The sequence below is a fragment of the Equus caballus genome, chromosome 6 (assembly GCF_041296265.1).
Source record: "Equus caballus isolate H_3958 breed thoroughbred chromosome 6, TB-T2T, whole genome shotgun sequence".
Lineage (NCBI taxonomy): Eukaryota > Metazoa > Chordata > Mammalia > Perissodactyla > Equidae > Equus > Equus caballus.
The window spans coordinates 7,641,555-7,665,424 of record NC_091689.1 but is presented as its reverse complement, the minus strand read 5'-3'; the positions used below and the strand labels follow the sequence as shown (position 1 = coordinate 7,665,424).

General features: G+C 59.0%; 1 protein-coding gene across 44 annotated transcripts in view; it reads left to right on the top strand.

The window, feature by feature from the left end:
- Positions 1 to 23,870, top strand: part of TNS1 (tensin 1) — a 206,661-nt gene that overhangs the window by 170,457 nt on the left and 12,334 nt on the right. For 14 of the 44 annotated variants that reach the window (XM_070270468.1, XM_070270452.1, XM_023642303.2 and 11 more), the window contains 9 exons: positions 3,121 to 3,317; positions 4,268 to 4,343; positions 7,773 to 7,865; positions 8,466 to 8,489; positions 8,989 to 9,027; positions 15,807 to 15,996; positions 18,859 to 20,000; positions 22,564 to 22,650; positions 23,398 to 23,529. In XM_070270468.1, coding sequence (XP_070126569.1) covers positions 3,121 to 3,317; positions 4,268 to 4,343; positions 7,773 to 7,865; positions 8,466 to 8,489; positions 8,989 to 9,027; positions 15,807 to 15,996; positions 18,859 to 20,000; positions 22,564 to 22,650; positions 23,398 to 23,529 — 1,980 coding nt within the window. The remainder of the gene's footprint in view (positions 1 to 3,120; positions 3,318 to 4,267; positions 4,344 to 7,772; positions 7,866 to 8,465; positions 8,490 to 8,988; positions 9,028 to 15,806; positions 15,997 to 18,858; positions 20,001 to 22,563; positions 22,651 to 23,397; positions 23,530 to 23,870) is intronic. The other 30 variants (XM_070270454.1, XM_070270457.1, XM_070270453.1 and 27 more) reach the window with 3 other exon arrangements.

The window sequence follows — 23,870 nt, the reverse complement described above, 5'->3', positions numbered from 1 at the left end:
AGTGTGTGAGGAGCCCTCAGTGGATGAGAAAGGGCTTCTGAGCGCAGCGTCTTGTTATCCTCACGGCCGCTTTCCTGCCGTAAGGGCCTCCGGCTCCTCACTCTCCTGGGGCTGGCAGGCTGGCCGGCCGGCTTCGCAGGGAGGACCTTCCAGAACCCCAGGCCACCTCTGCTTCCTCCTTCCTTCGTGAGCCTCCGCCAGCCCCGTGGCCTCCTGCTGGGTGGGGGCTGACTATAGAGGTTCTGAGGGTGGCTCTGACCTACTGCCATTCCTGTTGGGGGGTGTGTGCACACACATGTGTATGTGTATGTGTGTGCATGTGTGTGTGCCTGTGCATGCAGGCAGCAGAGCGTGTAGAAACAGAAGCCCTGACAGACAGAGAAAACTGGGCTGAGAGCTGAGAGCGGCTGGGGTCGAGGGTGGTGGAGGGGAGGGGGGCATGTTGGGGAGCAGGCCTATTTTTATTCTCGGTCAGCCTCTGGGACATGAGGGAGGGGTGTTCTCTCTCTGACACTGGCTGTCAGCTTGTGTCCAGAAGTCCCAGCTTGGCTGCGGAACAGTGGGGCTCTCTTCTCTCCCCGCTGCCGTCCCCCATCTCCCCGCCCGTAGAGAAAGACAAGAGAGACGGAACATGGCTCTCCAGGCGCTCCGGGGCGGATCTGGGCCTGCCAAGGGGGACAACAGTGAGACACTGTGTTCAAAGAATGTGAGAGGCCTTGGCTGGCCACCAGTGCCATGGGGCGCTCTGCACAGGGTGGAGCTGTCCCCGTGGGAGTGGAATGTGGGGTCTCCCCCTTCTGCAGCGCCCAGCTCCATGGAGGTCATTCCTTTACCCTCCTGTGTCTGTCTGGTGACGGTAGAGAGGGGACTGGAGGAGGGGTGATCGCTCTCAGACGTCCTGCTGCCTTGGGCCAGGGTCTCACATCCTCCACAGCTGGGAAGCCCCTCCAGCCGTCCAGCGCCCTCTCTGGGCAGCTGCCACCGTTTGCGGCACCTGAATGTGGAGGCTGTTCTGGGCACGTTGGGGAGAATGTTCTCTGTCCCCCTGGGAGATTCAGGGCCTTAAATTGAAACAAACCCACTTTTCAAGGGCAGACATCAGATCCCCAAGCAGGGAAACTGGCCACGCCTTGCAAAAGCACGGGGCTCTGCCAGAAATAGGCTGTGGGGCTGGGCGAGCCGGAACTGAGACCGGGCCTAATGCATTTCTGTTAACCTTGGGGCTGAACTTGGTTCCAAACCCCAAGAGCCTTTCCCGAATGGGCCTCCTTTGTCACAATTATTATTAGAAAATCAATGGCTAAGTCTGTTTCTCTCTAATGTTTTTGCCAGGAGTGAAACAAGCAGCAGCTCTGGACCAGGCTGCTCAGGAGGCCTGAGGGGACGGGGGTCGGTGGCGGCGGGAGAAGGTGGCGGAGGGCAGGGGTGGCGGGCGTGGTGGGAGGTGCAGGTGCTCCCTTCTCTGAGGACTGGGAGCCTGGCTTGCGGTAGGGCTGCTGCCCAGCCCTTCCAAGGCCCAGCCCTGTCTGCCCTCCGGGGTGCTGCTCATGCAGCACCTGGTTAGGGTGATGCGATCCCCACATTTCTGTTTGGAAAAAGCCTTCAGGGCGAAGGACTTATTTGCTTTAAGTAAAGCAGTTGGAGTCCAGTTTACTGTCCTTGTTCGGGCTCTTCTCTCTAGGTTGAGGTGGCAGGTAGGCCTCTGAGTAAGTGGGGACTCAGAACACGCCCCAGACCTGCTGCATTTGTAATTGCCGGCTAGTCGTGCTGCTCTCCAGAGGGGCCCTAGTTATGGGCTAGTGTGAGCGCGTGTCCCGGAGTGACTCTGTGTGTCTGTCTCTAGACTTGGCAGCCGGCTGTTGATGATGAGTAGAACAGCTTCGCAGCATGTGCTGGGCATGGCAGCCTTAGTGGCTGTGTCAGGTGGGAGCTGGCGGCCGCCTAGGGGCGTGCAGACCCCCCTGGAAATGGCAGTGGTGATTCGGTCTGAATGAGGGTGATTTCTGCTTGGCTGCCCTGGCACATTCCTGGGGGCCAGCAGTGAGTGTGTGCGTGTGCGTGTATGTGTGTGTGTACGTGTGCCAGGGGACAGTGTTCCCAGATGTGCCGGCATGAGGCTGGCACAGCCAGGGTCCCCCGTGAGCTTTGGTAAGTCCCTGCACATCCTCTCACCTAATCTGCCCTTGGGTGGTAGCGATGGCTGGCTGAGAATCTTCTCCTGCTGCAGGATAATGAGGGCCAGGAGCACGCCCCCAGGCTGGGTCTCGGCTTCTGGGATGCAGGGAGTGAGTTTTCTAGGATTCTGGAGCCAGCTCGATGAGGCCATGGGTTCTGTGCCCCAGCCCAGCTGTGGGAAGAGGGAGTGGGGAGGAAGGCGGGTGAGGTTAACAGCATCCCCAGGCCTGTGGAGTGGAAGGGAAGGACAGAAAAACAGCTGGAGCACATGACTTCAGGCTCTGGGCTGCTGCTCTGCCGGGAGTGCCTGGGTGGGGACCTGGGCCATCCTTAGGGCATGAAAAGGTGAGATTAGGTGAGGGGCCGGCATCAGGCAAGTTGGTAAGAGGTTTCAGAGGTGCGCTGGAACCCCAGAGAAGGCCAGCAATATGCCAGGACCTGCCGGGGCTGGGGCTGCCTCACGAGCCTTAGCCTTCCTCTGTTTCTTCTCCGGAGCACTGTTTGCAAGATGATGCATTATTCGCTCTTTCCAAAAGTTCTTCCCCATGGGCCTTGATGTTGCTTGTTGGTTGATGAGGTCGCCTTGGAGACCGTCTCTCCTCCCTCCACCTTCCCTCCTTTGCCTGGAAGCTCTGGCCCTCTGCCTCCAGGGCTTGGAAGGAGTTGACATCTGTTTCTTGTATCAGTCCTTTGTGCTCTGGGCCCCAACCCTGTGTGGAGTAGAGATTCCTGGTGGAGGCCGGCCCAACCTAAGCAGATCTCCCCACCCTGCAGAGAACCTGGGGTGTGGGCAGGGGGAGGCTGGGGGAGGGGCTGCGGGGAGACAGGCCCAGCCCGGGCTTGGCTCCTGAGCTAAGATGCGCTGCCTTCTCTGGGGGAATTAGGCCTGATCGATCCTTTCTTGCACAATATGCTCATCGCCCTCTATGCCCCCGTTCCTCCCAGGGGTGCAGGCTCGGGAGAAGCAGCCTGCAGAGCCCCCAGCCCCTCTCCGGAGGCGGGCGGCCAGCGATGGACAGTATGAGAACCAGTCTCCAGAACCCCCATCCCCCCGTAGCCCTGGGGTCCGCTCGCCAGTCCAGTGCGTCTCCCCGGAGCTGGCTCTCACCATCGCTCTCAATCCTGGAGGGCGGCCCAAAGAGGTGAGTCCTTGGGCCACATCCTAGGGCCACAGAGGGTCGCAGAGCCCCCTGACCTCTCAGGACCCTGATGATCAGCTGGGGCGCTGACCTGTCAGTGAACCCAGGAATTCCCCTCTCTGCATCCTCACCCGAGGTCTCCTCTGCTGTGTGGAATCGGGAGCCCGTTTTCCTCCCTAAATAGCTGTTAGGCACACACTTCTTACATTAACACTGAAGTGGAAGTTCCCTTCTTGGCTCAAGGGCGCCCCTGAGTGGGGTGGTAAGGAGCCTGGTCTGATGTAGGTGACCACACTTCTAAACTCCAGTCCAGATCTTGTAACTGACAAGGGTGTTTGGAGCCCTTTCTAGATAGGGGGTGTTCTTGGCAGATCTAATTTCAATGCCAAAATGTTTGCATTCTGAGACATTTCGGTAGTTGGAGGCAGGAGCTCTTAGATGTTGGTGAGCTTAACTGTCAGCAGGAGTTTGTTAAAAATGTAGCTTCCCCAGATTCCAGCATTTTAGATCCTGCTGGGGCCCAGGAAACTGCGTCTTAAGTGTGCACCCCGGAAGATTCTGATCCAAATACTCCATGTCCGATAAAATCCAGGCTGAGTCATTCTGGATATAAGTGGCTTTAGGACATCTTTTCTCTCCTGCCTTCTGGCAGGACCCATGACCCCTGGCCCCAGCCCCTTTGCTTTGGCCCTGTAGTGAGATATTTCCAAGGCAGGTCTGAATTCTACCCTTGCTGGACCGTGGCCTTGCAAACAGCCGCTTCCCCATTCTCTCAGCCACAAGGAGTTGTTGGAGCTGCGAATGGCCAGCTTGGACCACTGTGTTTCCTGAGTCGGGGGCGCTGCTCACGCTGGGGAGGGGCTTGTGGGCTGGTTAGCTGGGAAACCCCTCCTTCTCAAGGGCACAGCCACAGTGGATGTCCCTCTCTCCCTCCCCTTGTTCTTGTCCTGCAGCCGCATCTGCACAGCTACAAGGAGGCCTTCGAGGAGATGGAGGGAACCTCCCCGAGCAGCCCACCACCCAGTGGGGGTAAGAGCTCCCCGCTAAGCCTGCCTTCCCCGGGTTCCCTCCAGCCCCTGTCTCAACCCTGGTCTGTGTAAGCACCCCAGGCTTGCGGGGCGTGAGGCAGACTTGGGCGGGGCTCAGAGTCTGCCGCTTCTCATCCTGCGTCTCATTTCACTTCACCTTCCCTCCCCCACTTCTTCTCATCCGTTGTCCATGCTCACACATCTAAGGAGGCAACAGCCGCGGTCTTAGGATCCGGACTGACCAACCGTGGGGCCCCTGGGCTCCCTTATTACGGAGTTTCCCCAGTTGCTGAGAGTTTCTGCATCTTGCGTGTAAAGCATCCCCCATCCTAAAGAGAGTCTCTGTGACTGGCCAAGTGTCTCTCAGATACGCCAACCTTCTTGCTTCTGACCCCATTTCTGTCTGTGTCCAGGCACCTCTTCCGTTTCTGTTTAGTTCCCACCGAGGAAAGAAGGGTCCAGAATGCTCAGACTGCCCGAGTCCCCATCTCCTCCAATTTCGGCCTCCAGGCATGAGCATGTGCTCGCTGGAGAGGCAGGCCCTCAAAGGGCAGAGGTGCTTCCACTCAAAGAGAAGACCCAGATAAGCCCAGGCATGGGGCAGCGTTCCTTTGTGGTAGAAGAGACAGGAGGAGTTGCTGGAGGAGGCCATAGGATGGACCACTCCCAGGCTGTGAAGGACTCAGGTCCTTCTCTTAGAGGCCCAGGTTGACCGAGGAGGGAGAGGCTGCTGGTGCTCTGGGGTCGGTTGGCTGGGCCGAGCCCCAGCTCTCCACGTGCCCCATGTGGAGAGGGGAGGAGGGTTGGCCGGGAGAGCTGGAGCTGGCTGTGCGTCCTCCTGGTGGCTCACTGTCCTGCGGAGGGGAGGAATGTGGCACCAGTGCCTGGCCCCTGTGCCAGCAGAACTCGTGTTGGCTGCCATCTTGGGCTCGCGGAGGCTGAAGCCGTGACTGGAAGCCATGGCTCTCCCTGAACAGCGCTGTCCGGTGGAAAGAGAACACGAGCCACATTTGTGATTTTAAATTTTCTAGTAGCTGCATTGAAAACCATAACTGGGCAGAAATTAACTTTAATGATATTTTTTATTTAACCCCTTTGTCCAAAATATTATGGTTTCAATAGGTAAATCATATAAAAATAGCAATGAGATATTTACAGTCTTTTAAAAAAAGTAAAAAGATCCGCTAAACTAATTTTAGTAATAGATTTTACGTAACCTCAAAGGTCTAAAATACTGTCATTTCAACATGTAGTGGTGTATTGAGGTATTTTGCGTTCTTGTTTCATACCAGATCTTTGACACCCAGTGTGTCTGACGCGTACAGCTCATCTTGGTTCTGATTGGCCACACAGTGGGTGCTCAGTAGCCACGTGTGGTACCATGTTGGACAGTGCGCGTCCAGGGCAGTCTGCTCCAGAGGCAGCTCTGTGGCCTTTTATGACTCCTGGTGTCTCTCTCCCTGGTCTTAACCCTCTGCCTTCACACCTGCTCCAATTCCCTGTCGGTCCCAACAGCCAGGATCTTGGCCATCACCCTGTTTGGTGTGGAAGCCATCTGGGCAGAACTCGAGTTGGGTTGTGCCCCGTGTTCCTGTTCCTATTCTCTTCTCTTCTCCCTCCCCTTGGCCAGCCCCGGCGGGGGCGGGGCTAGCAGGGAGAGTAAGTCAGAGGTTTCATCAATGCACAGAAATGGGGGAGAGGCCAGAGGCGGAAAAATGTGAGGAATTCTTCTCTCAGGAAGCAAAAGCCTTGCCTGGCTTCAGGGCCACCCACTCGTCTGCCCCAGCAGAAGGGCCAGAGGCCTGGGGGCAGGGGGCCTGAGCCGTTAGGGAGCTGGAGGTGCTGACGAGGAGCCGAGGGAAACCTCCCACCGCCTCTTGTCCCCTCGTCCCCTTCACCTTCTCCCGCTTCTCCACCTGTGCCTCTGCTGCACCTGTCGGGCAAACATATGCACCCGTGTGGGCTGGGGGCCTTCACGGTCATTCCATGGATAGCGGTCTCGGAGGCTGGGCTCCTTCTTGCATAGTTAATTATGTTCAACCATCCATTCACTGGATAGACATTAGTAAATGCTCGATGAGAGTCTGTTGCAAGACATCTGCATGTGTGTGTGTCTGTCAAGAGAGGGGAGGGACAGACAGACGCGCAGGCCTAGGCCTACCCTGTACCTGGACGTGTGTGTGTACACGTGTGCCCTCCACTGTATCTGTCTCTTGGGCACCCAAGGATGGAGTGAGGGTGGAGTGCAGGGCTGGGCAACCCATCTGGACCCCTGTGATGTCTCTCTATCCCCACGTGCACCTCTGTGCACACCTGCACGTGCACAAGTAATTTGTGTATGTTGCTCACGTTGCAAGATTGTATTTTTTGTTGGTGTCCTGTAGGTCTCACTCTTTTGGGAAAGGTGGAGGGGCTAGGGCAGGTCCTGGAGCTGCTGTCTGTATCCTGGGGACCCGAGGGCTATAGCTGGTCAGTTGAGGCCATTGGTGTGGGGCAGGCAACCTGGGACCCTGGCCTGTGTGGGCTGCTGTGTGTCCTCAGGCCGTGGCCACATAGGAGACAGAGCTCATTTCTTTGCTTCTCCTCGGAGGTGTGCTAGGAGATGTGGCAGCCGCCCCTGAGACATCTCATGACTGGGCCTCACCGCCGCCCTGCAGGTCAGCTCGGAGCCTGGCCACGTCCTTGGCTGCTGGGAAAGAGCCCAAGAGCCTTTCTGACCTTGTGTGTTACATGACACTCGTAGCCTGGCCGGCGGCTGGGAGGGCCCTGGGGTCGGTGCAGGGAGCTTGGTGGTCTGGGCCCAGGACTGTGGAGATGGGGCTTCCCCCTCTTCCAGAGCACTGAGGTTTGGGGGTCACAGCCCCCACACACTGAGAAATTCTCTCCTCCTGGGGTTTATAAGGGACACGCTTGGCTGGGGGTCAGAGGCCTTTGGCCGAGGGCCGGCCTGGGGTCTCAGGGTTGGCATGGTGCTGCCGGGCATCTCTTTTCCCTCTGTCCCTTGCGGGAGTGCCATCTTCACACTCCGTTTTCTTTTGTTCTGCTCTATCCATCTTAGAAAGATTGTATGTGTGTGTGGGAGGGGGAAGATAACAGTGCAGAGAGAGTCAGAGAGAGCCCGGGACCCTGCATGTGCCGATGTAAGGGGTCTGTAGCGAAGAAACTCGGGGCCCCCGGACAGAGGTTATTTCTCAGGGTGGAGAGGCAGCGCCGTTCCTGACTCTTCTGCTTGCCCTTTAAAGTGTGGGGAAGCCAGGAGACAGGACAGGGCGGTGCAGCTGGAGCAGCACCCCGGGACGGGAGCTGGTTCTCTGCTGGTCCCCGAACCCACCTGTCCCCCACGCCCTCACTCGTGGGTGCCCCCGCCCCCTCCCTGGGCCTCTGCCACCCGTGGCTCACCCCCGTGTCTCCCCTCTTCTTTCCTGCACAGTGCGCTCCCCTCCAGGTCTGGCCAAGACTCCCCTGTCTGCTCTGGGCCTGAAGCCCCACAACCCAGCAGACATCCTGCTGCACCCCACGGGCGGTGAGTGAGACTGGCTGGAAGGGAGGTGGTGGGGGAGGCCAGCGGGAGGAGCGGGGCTCAGAGGACCCTGCCCTCCTTGGCCGGGCCTAGGGATCTGAGCAGAAACGCCCCGAGGTGGTGGGTTCTCGGGACCCTCCTGGAAACAATGTGGCAGCCTGGCTTTGTGCCCACACTGACGTCAGGTCTGGGTGGCGCTCTCTGCACGGGGTTGAGGGGGACAGGTCCCTCTGCAGCCTTCCTGCCCATTGACTTGTGGGGTCAGTGCCACTCCCAGCATCCTCTGCCTCAGGGATCTGGAGGCCTGGCCTCAGTCTCCTTGGAGTTGGTCAGCTCTCAGCCAGAAGCCTGGCTCCCCATCTCCCCAGAGTCCAGGCACTTGTGTACACAGACAGGCGGACATGCAGGCACACACCCAGATTCACACCTCCCCCTTCCTCCATACATTTCCCATCTCCTCTCCTTCCTGCGGGAGGAGCAGAAAAGGGGCGCCCTGGGTCCTTGGTGACCCTTTCAAGCAGGCCGAGCCCAGGAAGTTGCTCCCTAGACTCTGGTTTAGGGCCGGGCTGGGCTCTGGGGGCCAACTTTACTTCTTTTCCTTAGTCACCAGAAGACTGATCCAGCCAGGTAGGAGGGCACGGGCATGCAGGTGTGGCCCACATGGACACGCGGCCGGGCACAGCCTCCCACTCAGGAGGTGTCTGCATGGCCAGGGACACCGAGTCACCGGGGAGAAGCAGTGGGGGCTGCCCCTCACTAGGCCAGCGCACTCCTGCTTGAGATGCGGCCTGTGCAGGCCTGGGCGCGGGGGTGGTGACAGGGGCCAGCCGGGAGCCGTGCGGCCGGGCCTGCTGCTCCTGAGAACCAGGACCTCCTTCACCGGGGCCTCGAGCGCCCCGCGAGCCCCGGGGTCCGTCAGAGGCCGTGCCCGCCCCGCTCTTCTGCAGAGAGCCCGCCTCTGCCCTGTTCTCCCTCTGCTTTCCCACCAGCCTTTGCTCACCGGTTCTCTCTCAGGAGCTCAGCCCTGTTAATCGGTCTCTCTCTCTCCTTTTTGCTCTTCCTGCTCACCACCTGCCCCTCTCTCCTGCCTCTCCTTCCTCCTGCCTCGCTCCTCATCTTCCCGCAGAGGAAGAGGAGGGGAAGGGGGTGACGGAGGCCTCCGCAGGTGAGTGCGGGTTTGCTGTGTGGCCGCGTCTGCGCTCCGGGCTGGGGACGGCTTGCGTGCGGAGCTTGCCCTGGCTGCCTCGGGGACAGTGCTTTTTTATGGCCAGGTCTCAAGTGACCAGGCACGGAGCCTCCTGGTCCCCACCCCCTGGTGATGAACTGTCACCCTGGAGGCCCCCTGAGTCCTGACAGAGGAGCTCGTGGCCGCAGGGCGTGGGTCTGGTGTCCAGGCCCTGGTGTGGTGCCACCTTGCTGACAGAAGGCCCCTCCTGCCACGTCCCCCTTGCGGTGTGTCTGCCAGCCCGCCTGGGCGCAGCAGCCGCTCGGAGGGCAGGGCAGGTCTCACACCCAGGGAGCGGGCTCGTCTCTTGTCTCCCGGGTGTGCTCCCACGCACAGCACAGAGCAGAGTTCTCAGCTCAGCACTGCTGATGTTTGGGGCCAGACGGCTCTGAGTTGTGGGGCTGCCCTGTGCCTTTTGGGGTGTTTCGCAGCGTCCCTGGCCTCTGCCTGCTGCACGTCAGCAGCATGTCCATAGTCATGACAGTGAAAAATGTCCCCAACATTGCAAATGTCGCCTGGGGGGACAGTCCCCCTCAGTGCAGAGTGGTTGTCTTAGAGTCACAGGTGCCCTCCTGGAGCCCTCCCCTGGTTTCGTGTCAGCAGGGATGGTAGGACGTCTGTCTTTCTGGGATCTTGATGCCTTCGGGCATTTCAGAAAAGCTGTGGACCTGCCCCCCACAGATGCATCGGGGCACCCATGCACGGAATTGTGACAAAGCGTTTCAAGGGTTTGGCATGTGTGCGTCCCAGCTTACTCCCCATGCCCCCTCTGACTTAGATGAACTCAGCGTTGTGCGGGGGGATGTGCGGCGGTGGGGGACGTAATCTGGTTGAAGGCCTTTCGCTCACTGGGAACAGAATTCAGTATATTCAACAATAACTCAAAGCAGCAGGTGAAACAAAGAGGGTGCCGGCCAGGGTGGCCTGGGTGTCGTTCTGGGCATCTGAGTCCCCATCTCCACCAGGAGGGATGGACGAGGTGGCGTGAGGCGCCTTCCAGCTCTGACATGTTAGGTGTTCTGGCTTCCCACCTGGGCCCTGGCTCCGTAGAGCCTGGTTTCTGTAAAGACTCTGTCTGGCTTTCTCAGGCCCGCTTCTCACTTGCTTCTGCACTCAATACCTTCATTCTCTACCCCCAAGGCAGGCATGGGCTGTGCCCTCTGAATCTGCCACCCCAGGGAAGATGGCTGAGCTTCCCGTAAGGCTTTGCTCACCTCAGCCAGCCAGAGATCAGGCAACCACACCAGGCTGCCTGGGGCGCCCAGAACAAAGCGGCCCCAGCAGCATATCCGAGCGCTCCTGGCTGCTGCTGCCCACCAGCCTCATGCCCGGGAAGGGGGTTCCCCCAGGCTGCTGGTCCCCACCAGGGCAGTGAGGCTGGGACAGGCGTCTGGCAGGAGCTGGGGCCCGGAACCAGCCGCGCAGTGCTCTTGGCTCTGCTTGTGGCTGCTGACTGAGCTAGGCTGGCGAGGCCTCCAGCACTTTCCTGGGGCGGGGGGTGGGTGGGCTGTGTGTGTGAGGGCTAGATTTTCCCCACAGGCTGGGGGGCTGCTTTGGCTGCTGTTTTCCTCACTTTGGGGTGACACATCATAGGAGCGAGTATGGATAGAACTGAACTGAGACCTGCCCCTCGTGGCCCACGAATGACTCGGCCTACAGGGCCCCGAGTCCTCCGACCTGCCTCCGTCTGTCCCGGATCCATGGGGTATGGAGGGAAGGTTCTTAGGAGTCAGCTCAGCTGCACCCATCGTTTTCACAGGTGCCGAGGTCCATGTTGTGGGGTGGGGTGGGGGCTCTGTCTGAGGTCACAGAAGGCAGAGGACCAAGACTGGACCTGTGGGTCCCCTGTCTCCTAGTCAGCTGGCCGTTTCCAAGCCCTCCTCCTGTCGCCGGGCGCCGTGCCCTGGATTCCAGCATGGGGGCCCGCCTTGCTGTCATGGCCTGGGCCATGGGCCGTGGGCAGCCCCTTCCATGGTCCCTGGCTTGTGCACCCGCCCCCACCCTGGGGACACCAGAGCACATTCTTACTGCCTCTCTGAAGCTCTGTTCCATTTCCCACTTTGACAGCAAGTTCAGAAAAAGATGCCTTTGAGGAAAGAGATGGGAGGCAGAATATTCAGCCAGAGGAAAAGATGTTAGGGGCGTCTGCTCTGTTCAGGGCCCTGTGCTACATGCTTTACATTCATTCATTCTGCTGTTCATTGATTCGTTGGTTCAGTAAATACTTTGTGTGCTGACTCTGTGTCAGGCGCTGTGCCAGGCTCTGGGGATATAATGATGAGCAGTAGGAGATATGATTCCTAATCTCATAGCGCATATGCATGAACTAGAGCCAGGATTAAATTATCACTCAGAATTACATATTGAGATAAGTACTCCCAAGGGAATGGATACAGTTTTATGAGATCTTACGGCAAAGAACCTGACCTTGGCTGAAGAATTAAGATGTGAGGGTGAGTGACAGTAACTTGGTGAAACTGGCATGGGAGAAGAGCATTCTATGTAGAGAGAAAGGGCATGTGCAAAGGCCCTGGGGTTGGAGGGAGCAGCATGTTCTTTCGAGGAACTGCAATCAGTGAGGCTGAGAGCAAAGGGGAGCTGAAGGCTGGAGGAGGGGGAGTATGGTACAGAGAGGGGTTCAGCAGGCGGGAGTGGGTCTGTGTGGGTCATTGCCACATCTTCTTGTTTGATAATCACAGAAGCACTGAGTGGAAGGTGGTAGGACCCCATTTTATCAGTGAGGAGATGATGTTTAGGGAGTTAAATGACTTGTCCAGGCCCGCACAGTCCGTCAGGGGCTCGGCCCAGAGCCTGCACCCAATCAGCATGTGGAGGCCGCCCCTGCCATGTGATGGTGCTGGGCACAACCTCTAAATGCGGTCTTGACTGGGCGTGGAGTCTAGGTACCCCTCCGCATGAAGGAAGCAGAGGAAGAAAGCCTGCAGCTGTGAAGACGTGGGGTCAGCAGCAGAATGTCTTCCCGGTGGTGGAGCAGGGACCGGGAGAAGGGGACAGGGGACGTTCAGGTTGGGGTCTGTTTGTCCAGGTGGCTGGGCGCAGACAGACTTGGCGTCTACGCTTCAGGGAGGCTTTGCTAGAAACAGCCCCTCTGGGATTCTTCCTGCTCCGGGGTCCCTGGCGATGGGCGTGCTGGGCCTCTGGGCTGTCAGGCAGCACTGTGCAGTGCAGGTGTGTGGAGCACCTCTCTGTCCCAGGCCCTGTGCTCGGCACTGGGGGATAAAGACGTCACAGACGGCTGGTGAGGGCGAGACGCCACCGGTCACGTCAGTGTGAGGGAGAAGTGCTGAGCGGGTGTGGCCCCACCTAAGGTTTGAAATTCCAACTTTTGGCTCCTGGATTGGGACTTGGGGGTCTCTGGACTGCCCCTCCCCACCCCCATGTCTTCACTTTCCTTGGAGTGGGCAGCGCCTTCTCTCCAGGCAGAGAGCCTTTGCTCGGAGGCAGAAAGTGCACTTCCGGTGCCTGTGAAGAGCTGACGGTGCCCTGGGCCTGGTGGGGCCAAGTCACTCTTGTGCCTCCAGCTGCTCTCAGCCGCCAACAGCCACTTGGAATGGGTGTGGGCGCCTGGAATGTTCTCCATGCAGCACCCTCCCTGGCCCCACCTCTCCTGCTCTTTCCAAGTCCTCTGGGTGCAGCTGCTCCAGGATTGGAGGGGAGGAGGGAGGGTTGTGTAAAAGAAGAGCGGAGGGGGCAGGAGCAGGCACGGCCGGGGCATGGGCGGGCAACGGGGGGCTGCTTAGAGGCGCTGGCACTGGAACGGGCGAGAAAGAATTGGAAGGAACTTCCCATCTGTTATCACTCCATCCTGGCTGGGCAGGTGGCGTTCTCATTCCCATTTTACAGATGAGGAAACTGAGTCCCAGAAAGATCCAGCAACCTGTCCCAGGTCACCCTTCCAGTAAGTGAAAGAAGGGGGCGCCCACGAATTGTATGTGGTCCTGAGATGGGGAGGGGTGAAGAGGAGATGAATAGACAAAGGAGGCATTTTCCTTAGAGAAATCTGAGTCTGAAACCTTGCGAAAACTAATGTTTTGGCTCCAAAGGTTCTGGAGATGGACTCAGAAAGTCAGGTGACTTCCCAAAGGTCCCTCCCACTCTGGGTTCCCGAGGAGCAGAGACTGAGTGAAAGGGCTCCCCTCTGGCCGGGTCAGGAGGACACTGCGGGCGGGAGAAGGGCCAGGCGTCAGGGGCATCCATGTGGGTTCCAGGTCAGCAAGGACTCCAGGGAACGAGACGAACCAACATACGCCTCTGAGTCTGTGTGGCTGGAGTGTAGAGCTCGTGCACTTAACAGCTTGTGGGACAGATGCATATCCCGGGCCTACTATGTGCCAGGCACTACGTGAGGGACCCAGTGCAGGTCAGCGGGGAGCCCAGGGCAGCCAGGGAGCAGATAGGTGCTCTGGCCTCGGGTCTCAGTTGCCATTTCCGGGAGTGTGAGGCCCCATTTAATGGTCACCCTGGGGCACAGGCCAGCCCCCCAGACTGAAGACACATGGAGACTCTCGGCTCCCTGATTTCCAGCTGGCCATGCGTGCAATGGCCCCGGGGCAGGCTCCGGGCCAGCTGTATGGGTTTCTAGGTTGACTCTGCCACTTGCCACTGTGTGCCCTGGGCAAGGTCCTTACATTCTCCAAATTCTGCTGTCCTCTTATAATTGTTTGCTGTTTTTATCGTTGTTAATAACCCAATGGAGTTGGCTCTGCTCTGGCTGACGGGCTGGAGCAGCCAGCTGTGGGTGTCCCCATGAGCCTGTGCCCCTGTGTAGGTCACCTGGAGCCAGCATTGAGAGTCAGGAGACTGTGGTGCTAGTATCCACGGCTGCTGATTGGCTGTGTGTTCTGGGGCAAGTCACTCCGCCTCTCTGGGCTGAAGAGATGGGTAGATCAGGGGTCAGCAAAGTATTGCCAAATCCAGCCTGCTGCCTATTTTTGTAAAGAAAGTTTTATTGCAACACAGCCATGCTCATTTGTTTACGTGTTGTCTATGGCTACGTGACAATAGCAGAATTGAGTCGTTGCGACAGAGGCTGGCCCACCAAGCCTGAAATATTTGCTCTCGGGTCCTTTACAAAGCAGCATGCCTGCCCCCGTCAGAGGATCTCCGCAGCCTCCTCTGGCTCCAGTGGGGCCTCGGGCACAGAGGGCACAGAAGCAGCACCATTGGAGTGTGTGTGACCTGGGGCTCCCGTGAGGTGGGCGGGTGGCCTGGGCTGGACCAGGGGGCTTTTCAGAAGGCCTTGATGGCTTCTGCCCACGTGGGCTCCAGCCTTGGGTGCCGAGGTGGCGGGTTCTCCATCACCCTGCGCGCTGTACCTGGAATAGACTGCAGCATTCTGCCCCACCCCACCCACTGTCCCTGCTGTCGGTTGGAGGGAACCCTGTGGGACTAAAGGATAGACTGGTAGCCTCTGGCTGGAGTTGTACACAGACCCTAGTGCAGGCTCCAGACCTTGTGAGGGGCCCGGCTCAGAAGGACCGTCCTCTCCTTGTGTCCAGACCTCTAGGCCTGGGGGCAGGATGTCACTTTCGAAGCCACACCCGGGAGGCTGTGCGGGATAACGGATAACGCCCTGGCGATGGGGTCCTCCCAAAATCAGGTTTCCTCTGGGCTGAGAGGAGGAGGTTGTTCTCTGACTTGGTGACCGGCACCGTCCTGGCCAGCAAAGGCTAGGGGACCGGGCTCCCCACAGCTGCCCAGACTCCTGGCTCTTCAGTTTCTCAGGCTGGTTCCTGCAATGCCCTAACTGTGGGCAGAGTGTGGGTCCGCGCTCGGGTCACGTCCCTCCTGGGGGAGGCAGGGCCGGGTCTGGAGGTGGCAGGAAGGATCGCCTCCCGGATCCCGCCCCTGGAGAAGCCCAGGGTGCCTGCTGCTTCTTCCTGTTGAATCCCGAGTTAGTTTCAGGGCTGGCCTTGGGGAGCGGTGCACAAGCCCCGGCTGGGAGTCGGGAGATCGGGTCCCGGCCGTGCCTCCGGTCGTTTGGTCCTCCAGGTCTTGGTGTCCCCATGTGTCAAATGGCCTTTCCGGCCCTTGTCCCCCCACCTCCCTCCTCTTTGGCTGCTCTGAACACCCAGCGGGCACAGTGGTGTCAGACTCGGGAGGAATGCTAAGTGTGTCAGGCGTGGGGGTGGGGGGTGGGTGTGTCTTGGAGTTGAAGGGTCTGGGCGTGACTCACCAGCGGGCCTGCTTCTGGGTCCTGGGCGTGGGTGGAGGCATTCGGACGAACCCCAGTGCTGTCCTGAGACACCATTGAGGCCGGGATTGGGGCTCTGGGTCCACGAAGAGCCCAGACTCCAGGATGCCAGGGAACCTAGGAGGGTCTGGGGGGCTGGGTCATCAAGGGAAAGAAGCAGCTAATGGGGGTGCCAGGCACGGACGGGCATCCCAGTTCTAGGAGGCAAGACTCTGTGACGGCCACCTTCGGAGGCAGAGCAGGGTCCATTTCTGGGGAGCGTTGCTGAGCAAGGCCTGGTTAGAGGGGGCTGTGGGGGCTCTCGCAGCTTCTCCGGGACCCTGGGAAGAGGGGTGGGTGTGGCAGCTGGACCCCCAGGAGAAGTGGCCTTTGCATGCTTGGCTGTCCTTTTGGGGCTGTCTCCACAGGGTGGGCTCTGGGAAGGTGGTTCCCTGGCAAGTTGGTTGGGGTCCACACTGCAGCCGCGAGGGTCCAGGCTCAGTCTCTGTCCTCTCGCCCCTTCCAGAGCCCCGGAGCTATGTCGAGTCGGTGGTGCGGACGGCAGTGGCTGGGCCCCGAGTTCAGGATCCTGAGCCCAAGAGCTTTAGTGCCCCCGCCGCTCAGGCCTATGAGCCCCTGAGGAACGGGACCCTGTGCGGCTCCTTTGTGTCCCCCAGCCCCCTCTCCACTAGCAGCCCCATCCTCAGCGCCGACAGGTACGTGGGGAGGAGGGATGCATGGGGGATGAGAATCAGGCCTGGAACAGCATGTGTGAGGCCTCTGGGACCTGCCTCGTCGCATCCAGATTGCTGGCCCTGGGAGACCGGCTCCTCCGGGTACACTGGGGAAGCATCCCCCGAGTGCCCAATCCCTTGGGGAACATGGGGATGGATGAGCTATAATTCCCAGGCCGAATTGAATTCCGTCATCCGGACCGCACTGAAAGATGAACCAGGCGCAGTCTGTCCCCTGAGTTCAAAGTCTGGTGGCAGTAATTGCCTTGTGCTGAGTGCTTCCTGTGCGCCAGACCCTTTGCTGAATGCTTTGTATGGTTATTTTATTTAATCCTCACAGCAATCCTCTGAGGTAAGTCCTATTGTCATGTCCACTTTTCAGAAGAGGAAACTGAGGCACAGAGGGGTGAGGTAGCTTGCTCAGAGTCCTAAATGGCAGCAGAAATAGGGTTCAGACCAAAGGTGTGTGGTTCTGGGGCCCACGCATCTAGCCCCCAGACCTGCGTTACTGTCCCGCCCGTCCCAGGATGAGAGTGAGAGGTGCCAGTGTGGACGCGTAAGCTAAGGACTTGGAGTCAGAGCAGGAGCCTTCATTTCTGGCCAGGGACGCAGAGGGGATTTCTGGGGGCTGGAGGTATCTGCGGTGAGGCCAGAAGGATGAGCAGGATGTTGAAAGGTGAGGAAGGAGGGAGAGGACATCCTGGCAGGACAGCACAGCCAGGACAGAGGGCCGGGAGTGGCGTGTTGGTTGTGTGGGGTCGAGGGCGGGCAGCTGCAGAAGGGTGGCTGTAGGGTGTGAGGAGGCGTGTCTGGTGGCTGGGCAGCTGGCCTTCTGAGTGGGTCAGATGGAGAGGAAGGCCCTGGATTGGCAGGGAGGCGGCTCCAAAGAGGGCCCCATGTTTGGGGTGCAGTGGGGAGCTGTTCACTGGGGTGTAGGCTGTAGGACAGGGAAGGAGAAGAGGACACCGGAGGGGGAGGCTGGGATCAGCTCAGGCAGGGCTCCAGGCACAGGAGGAGGCCCGGGTAGCCTGCCCTGGCTGGAACTTGCCCCCGGGAAGGGAGACCCTGGGCTGACCATCCCTGCCCATGTCCGCTGCCCTCGCTAGCCTGGGATCCGCTCGGGCCCGGAACCTCTCCAGCCCCCTTCACACTCCCGCAGGCCAGGCCGCGGGGGCTGAGTTTGCCCGGTGTTTGCGCCTCACCCCAGGTCAGGGTGGGGGGGGGGGGGGCGGGGCCAGCAGGGGCAGTTTTCTTCTGGCTTCGAAGGATTCTGAAACCTCAAGCCAAGCGTGCCCCCAGCCCACCTTGCGCCTCCCAGCCTCCGGACCAGGAGGTCTGCTTCTGGGTGGAGAGCCTGTTCTTTGTAAGGAAAGGGGATCATCCTGCCCACCCAGCCACCCCCACTGAGGCTTGGGGGCCCCTGGCGTTAGGAAGGGTTTGCTCTTTCTCACTCAGGTTGCTCCTGCCCTCGTGCCGCCTCTTTTCAGGACTCAGGAAACTACCGTTCCCCCTCCGGGGTTGTCTTCCAGAATTCCATTTCAGTTTCCCCCTGTTCCTCAGGGGCCAGGTTATTCTGGACCCAGGAGTGGCGTTCCACTCTGGCCCCTTCTGGGCTGTGAGGGAGACTTAGTCGCGGCCCCTGACCTTCTCCCTGCCCTTGGCTCTTGCCTGGATGCACCCCTCACACCACCCAGGGGCCCTGGGCTGATCTGACCCACCCAGGGTGGGGCCGGCCAGCCTGGAGACTCTCCCAGCCTGCCGCCCAGGCTTTGGCCCCTGCCTCGTGTAAGGACTCCCCAGGCCTCCTGGTGCGGAGCCTGGCTGCTCCCTCCTTGCAGCTGCTGCTCAGGCAAGGCCCTGGCGGCCGTCGTGTCTCCTGTTATCTCATCCACACTTAGAAGGTTGCATCTGGAGGGAATCCAGGTCGTCTAACCCAGCCCCTTGTTTTCCCTGTGGGAAAACTTTAACAAGCAGAAAATCCAGCTTTCCCACCTCACAGGCCGTTGCGTTGTCCTGCTGTAGGACTTGTCCTTAACTTCATAGGAGAACCTGTCATTGTGGCTGTTTCCCCAGAGATAGTCCTCTCTGAATGGAATTTTATCAGTCTTAGAATTGGGAATGACCTCTGAGCCCATCTAATCTAACCCCCCGGTTCAAGGTATTCCCTCCACAACATTCAGGTCAAGAGGTTGGTCAGCCTCTGCTTAAATGCTGCTAGTGACGGGTGTCTCATTATCATGCAAGGCAGCTTGCTCCATCAGTGGCCAGATACAGTGGCTGGAAAGCGAACCTTAGAATAGGCCGAAATCTCCTCCTGTAAGACCGCCTTGTCTTTGCTTTCTGGAGCTACCCAGGAGTGAAAGCCCAAGTCTAATACTCTCAGTGTCTAAAGATGATGTCGGCACACCTGGGGAAACTGAGTCAAGGTGGGACTACTTCCAATAGGAACAGGATCCAAGTCGTTCGACCCCCTCTCCAGTGTTCAGTTTCTGTGATGCTGGAGGTGACAACCAGACAGCCACCTTCAGTTCAACAGGAGACCTTCTCGCTTTCCTTGGGGTTCAGGAGTCAGTGTGGTGCAGTGGGAAAATCGTGGGCTTTGGAATCAGACACAGCTAAGTTGAAACCCTGGTCTTTTATGAGCTGTGTGGTTGCAAGCCTGTTGGTTAACCTCTCTGGGCCTCAGTCTCTTCTTCTGATGGTTCCATAAGGTAATGTACATTCCCAGGCATGTGAATGGAGCTCTTGTCGTCATTGGTGGCTGGGGGCGGACGAGTGCTCAGGGAAAGCCTCTCCTTCCTTTGGTGCCGTCTGCTGACGTCTCCACCTGCCCCCTCTCTCCAGCACTTCAGTGGGGAGTTTCCCATCAGGCGAGAGCAGTGACCAGGGCCGCCGGACACCCACACAGCCTCTGCTGGATTCTGGCTTCCGCTCCGGCAGCCTGGGCCAGCCCAGCCCTTCAGCCCAGAGAAGCTTCCAGAGCCCTTCTCCTCTTGCAACCGTGGGCAGCAGCTACAGCAGCCCCGACTACTCACTTCAGCAGTTCAGCTCCCCGGAAAGCCAGGCCCCGTCTCAGTTCAGCGTGGCCAGCGTCCACACGGTGCCCGGGAGCCCACAGGCACGCCACAGGACAGTGGGCACCAACACGCCCCCTAGCCCTGGCTTCGGCCGCCGGGCCGTCAACTCTGGCATGGCTGCCCCTGGCAGCCCCAGTTTGAGCCACCGCCAGGTGATGGGTCCACCAGGAACTGGTTTCCATGGTAACACCATCTCCAGCCCCCAGGGCAGTGCAGCGACCACGCCAGGGAGCCCCAGCCTGGGCCGGCATCCGGGGGCCCACCAGGTTTCAGGTCTCCACGGCAATGTGGCCACCACTCCAGGGAGCCCCAGCCTGAGCCGGCACCCTGGGGCCCACCAGGCCTCAGGCCTCCATGGCAACGTGGTGACCACTCCAGGGAGCCCCAGCCTGGGCCGGCACCCTGGGGCCCATCAAGGCAACCTTGCCTCCGGTCTCCATGGCAATGCCATAGCCAGCCCCGGCAGCCCCAGCCTGGGCCGGCACCTGGGAGGCTCTGGGTCTGTGGTTCCCGGCAGCCCCAGCTTGGACCGGCACGTGGCCTATGGCGGCTACTCTACCCCTGAGGACCGGAGACCCACGCTGTCCCGGCAGAGCAGTGCCTCCGGCTACCAGGCTCCTTCCACGCCCTCCTTCCCTGTGTCCCCTGCCTTCTACCCCGGCCTGAGCAGCCCTGCCACCTCCCCGTCGCCGGATTCAGCAGCCTTCCGGCAAGGGAGCCCAACACCAGCCTTGCCGGAGAAGCGGAGGATGTCGGTGGGAGACCGAGCGGGCAGCCTCCCCAACTACGCCACGGTCAACGGGAAGGTGTCCTCCTCGCCTGTCGCCAGCGGCATGTCCAGTCCCAGTGGAGGCAGCACCGTCTCCTTCTCCCACACTTTGCCTGACTTCTCCAAGTACTCCATGCCAGGTGGGCCCCTCCTCCACTTCCACTCTCTGGCTGACGGATTAGGTTCACGAGTCAGGCCGTCTGTCCTGGTCTCTGTTCTGACATCTGCTTGGCAGGCAATGGTGGGGGGATCACTGGCTTCTGGGCCTGTTTCCTTCTCTGTGTTACGAGAGTTGGAGCCATCCTCAAAGTGGATGCACAGTGATTGTGGTAGGTGATGAGGGTGTGGATGCTGCTGCTGCTGCAAGTAATAATAATGGTGGCGTTACTGTTATGATTATCTTCGCTGTATTAGCCACTATGCCTTGTTGAGCACGTGCTGTGTGCAGGCTCTGAGCTAAGCACTGTTCATTCATCCCATGCCACCTGGCAAAGTAGGGATTATGACCCCATTTTACACCCGAGCAAACTGAGGTTTAGAGAGGCTCACCGTTTGTCCAGGGTCACACAGATAAGAAACGGCAGAGCCGGGCTTCAGTCCAGGCCCATGCCACCCTCAGCTAGTGCTCTTCAAGCATTATTGGGGTTGTCTCATCACGTTTCCATATCTTGAGGGTTATCGTGATTTAGCGTAACCTCGAAAATATGCCTTCAAACCAGGACCTCCATGCCTTTTGCCAGCCCTTTGTTCCCACCTTCTCCTGCCTACTGTGTGCACATCGCTGATAATGGGTCTGGCAGCCCCATGTGCTAGGGGCCAAGGCCAGGGGTTGGGCGTTTCCTCTGGAGTCTGGTTTCTACCCACCTGGCTTCACCGAAGCCCGTGAGGCTCGCACCCTGACTCCACTCACCACCGGAACTTGGCATCTTTGCCCCCCTTAGAGGACTCAGCATCGAACGCAGAGCTCGGGGCCTCAGCTGGTCTGCAGCTTCTCAGCCAGACTTCAACCTGACTGTGCACAGCAGGCATGGGGCCCGGAGGCATCTGAGGAAGATGTAGAGTGTTTAGCCTCAGATGGGCCCAGGCTGCCTGGTTCTCAGTGTGTCCCTCCCAGGTCCTGCCCTGGGCCTGTGAAACTGGGACACCTAGAGCCAGCCCGCCCACCCCGACTTCCTGCTGCCCACCAGAGACATCTGGTTCCCAGCCTCTCTCCTTGGAGGATCGAAACTTCTAGAGTGGGGACATTTCCTGTTTCCCACCATCTTCCTTGCTTAAAATAGCTATTGAAGTCAACACAGGAAAGCACATGGGGCTGCAGCCGCCTCTGGCAGCTCATGACACAGGTCCCAACAGGAGCTGGGGCCTGGGGCTTCACAGCAGAGAGAGGCAGCTCCCAGCAGTCGCACGGCCCCGCCGCCTCGCCTGGAGGCCCTCTTCCATGCACAGCTGCCAGCAAAGGAGCTGACCTCCCCCGTCACTAGCTCCAGAGACATCCCAGAATCCAAGCAGAGTGTAAATGACACGTTGAAGTTGACTGGGCCCTAGACACACAGCCCGGCCCATCTCTGGTCTGCTCCCTGAACTCTGCAGCATCGTCAGCCAGGCTTCCTCTGCTCCAGCCTTTCTCTGCAGAAAGGAGAGGAGATGTGTAGACCTCACCTTCCTCACTGTAAAGTTAAGCAGTTGGACCGGAAGCTCTCCGAGCTCCTTCCAGAAGCTGATGTTCTGTGAAGCATCCCTGGTCTGCAAAGGGCCTGGGTTGGGGCTGTCTGCCCAAAAGTGGGGTGCATGACACGCAGTAGATGGCCTCTTGGTTCTAGGAAAGCCCCTCCTCAGTTTGTCCCAGGTGATGCAGAACACGGGCTGTCCATAAGGGGAGTGAGGAGGGGGTTGGGGGAAGTGGACAGAAACGCATCTTTCTGCCCTCATCCTCCAGGCTGTTCTGATAAAGTCGGGAGATTCAGCCTGTGGAGAAGAGGCTGGAGGTGGGTGCTTAGGCCTGTGGGAGGAAAGCTGCAGGGAGGGCTTAGCTGAATCTTCTGGAGAAAGGGTTGATGGGGTGGAGTAGGGCTTCAGTCGTCTCAGGGAGAATGCTGTGCTGGGCCCTCCGACAGAAGCAGCTCCGTGACCCACGGTGGTCGGCAGGAGACAGGGAGAGGATGAGGAAGCTGCTCAGGCCCCCTCAGCCGTGCTCTGATGTCTGAGAACACGAGGACACTGTGCTAGTGTCCTAGGACAGCCATAACAAGTATCACAAACTGGGTGGCTTATGACAACAGAATTTATTCTCTCCCAGTTCTGGAGGCCAGAAGTCCAAAATCAAGGTGTTGGCAGGGTTGGCCCCTTCTGGAAGTTCTGTGGGAAAGTCGGTTCCAGGCCTTTCTCTCAGCTTCTCCGTGGTCGCTGGCCGTCCGTGGTGTCCCATGGCTTGTAGACGCATCACTCCCGTCTCTTCCTCCACCTTCACACGGCGCTCTCCCTGTGTGTCTCTGTCTCCTTCCCTCTTCTTGTAAGGACACCAGTCACATTGGCTTGGGGCCCACCCTCATCCAGCACGACCTCATCCTAACTTGGTTACATCTGTGGAGATCCAATTTCCCAAGAAAATCCCAGTCACAGTACCAGGGGTCAGGACTCCAACGTATCTTTCTCGGGGACACAATTCAACCCATAACACTTCCGTTTCCTTGCCTTCTTTTTTAGACAACAGCCCCGAGACGCGGGCCAAGGTGAAGTTCGTCCAGGACACTTCCAAGTATTGGTACAAACCTGAGATCTCCAGGGAGCAGGGTGAGTGCCGGGCGCACCCAGGGTCCTGGGGTCCCTCCGCGGTCACAGCTGGCTGCTGCCGCCGCGTCTTCCCTGGGCGAGGATCCTAAGCAGGCTCCTTCCCCTTTGCCCTGTAGGTGGCGGTCACAGGGAGGGCCTGGGATCAAGGTCAGACAGCAGGAGGCACCTCCCTGCAGTGAGGCGTGGGCAGCAGAAGCAGTGGTCGTAGATGCCCCTTTGAAAGATCCTTAAAAGCAAGAAAGACTCAGTTTTCCAGGGCAAAGTAAAAGATCAGCCAAGATAATAGGAAACGGCTCTCCATCTGCGTGACGTGGGAGATTGTTGCATATTTTACAGAAAAAACAAAGTTGGGATTGTGGGGATGGAGATGAGGCCAGCCTCAGGCCCCCGGGAAAGTAGTGTAGGACAGGGGGACATGGCCCCGGGCCCAGTCCTGACTGCTGCCTGTTTTTGTGAATACTTGTATTGAACGCAGCCTTGTCTGTGCGTTTGCACACTGTCTGTGACTGCTTTCAGGCTGCAGCGGCAGAGTTGAATAGTTGCAATAGAGACTGCATGGTTTGCAAAGCCTGAAGCATTTACTATGTGGCTCTTTATGGAAAAAGTTTACCAACTCTAGTGTAGGAGGACCCTGAGGAGAGTTTGAATTTAGAGAATCTGATGGGCCTGGTGAGACTTAAGTAAACCCAGGGCCATCAATTGCTTATTTATTTTCTCTTCTCTCCCCCCGCCCCCCTCCCAATTCAGCCATCGCACTCCTGAAGGACCAGGAGCCCGGAGCCTTCATCATCCGGGACAGCCACTCCTTCCGAGGAGCCTATGGGCTGGCCATGAAAGTGTCTTCCCCGCCACCGACCATCATGCAGCAGAATAAGAAAGGTACCGCTGTCTCCTCAAGCGGGGCCTCGGGACTAGGCGGTCGGTGCAGGCTCTTCAGACCCTGGGGTGCCGCAGGGACCCAGAGGCTGGGCAGGTCTCTGTTGTCGCGGGGGCTGGTCCCTGCTAAGTCAGTCTTCAGATAAGGAAGTCTTGGACTTGGTGACGGTTGGGATCAGAGAACAGGGAAGCAAGATTACTGGGATTCTGACTGTGTTTCCTTGGGTGGGATCGGAGTGGTGGTGTCCGCGTTCCAGGCTTCTGGCCACATGACCCCTATGACGCTTTTCCCATCACAACCCCGCCCTGGGGAAGTTATGAAGCGGTCTGGGAGGTGGTGGGAG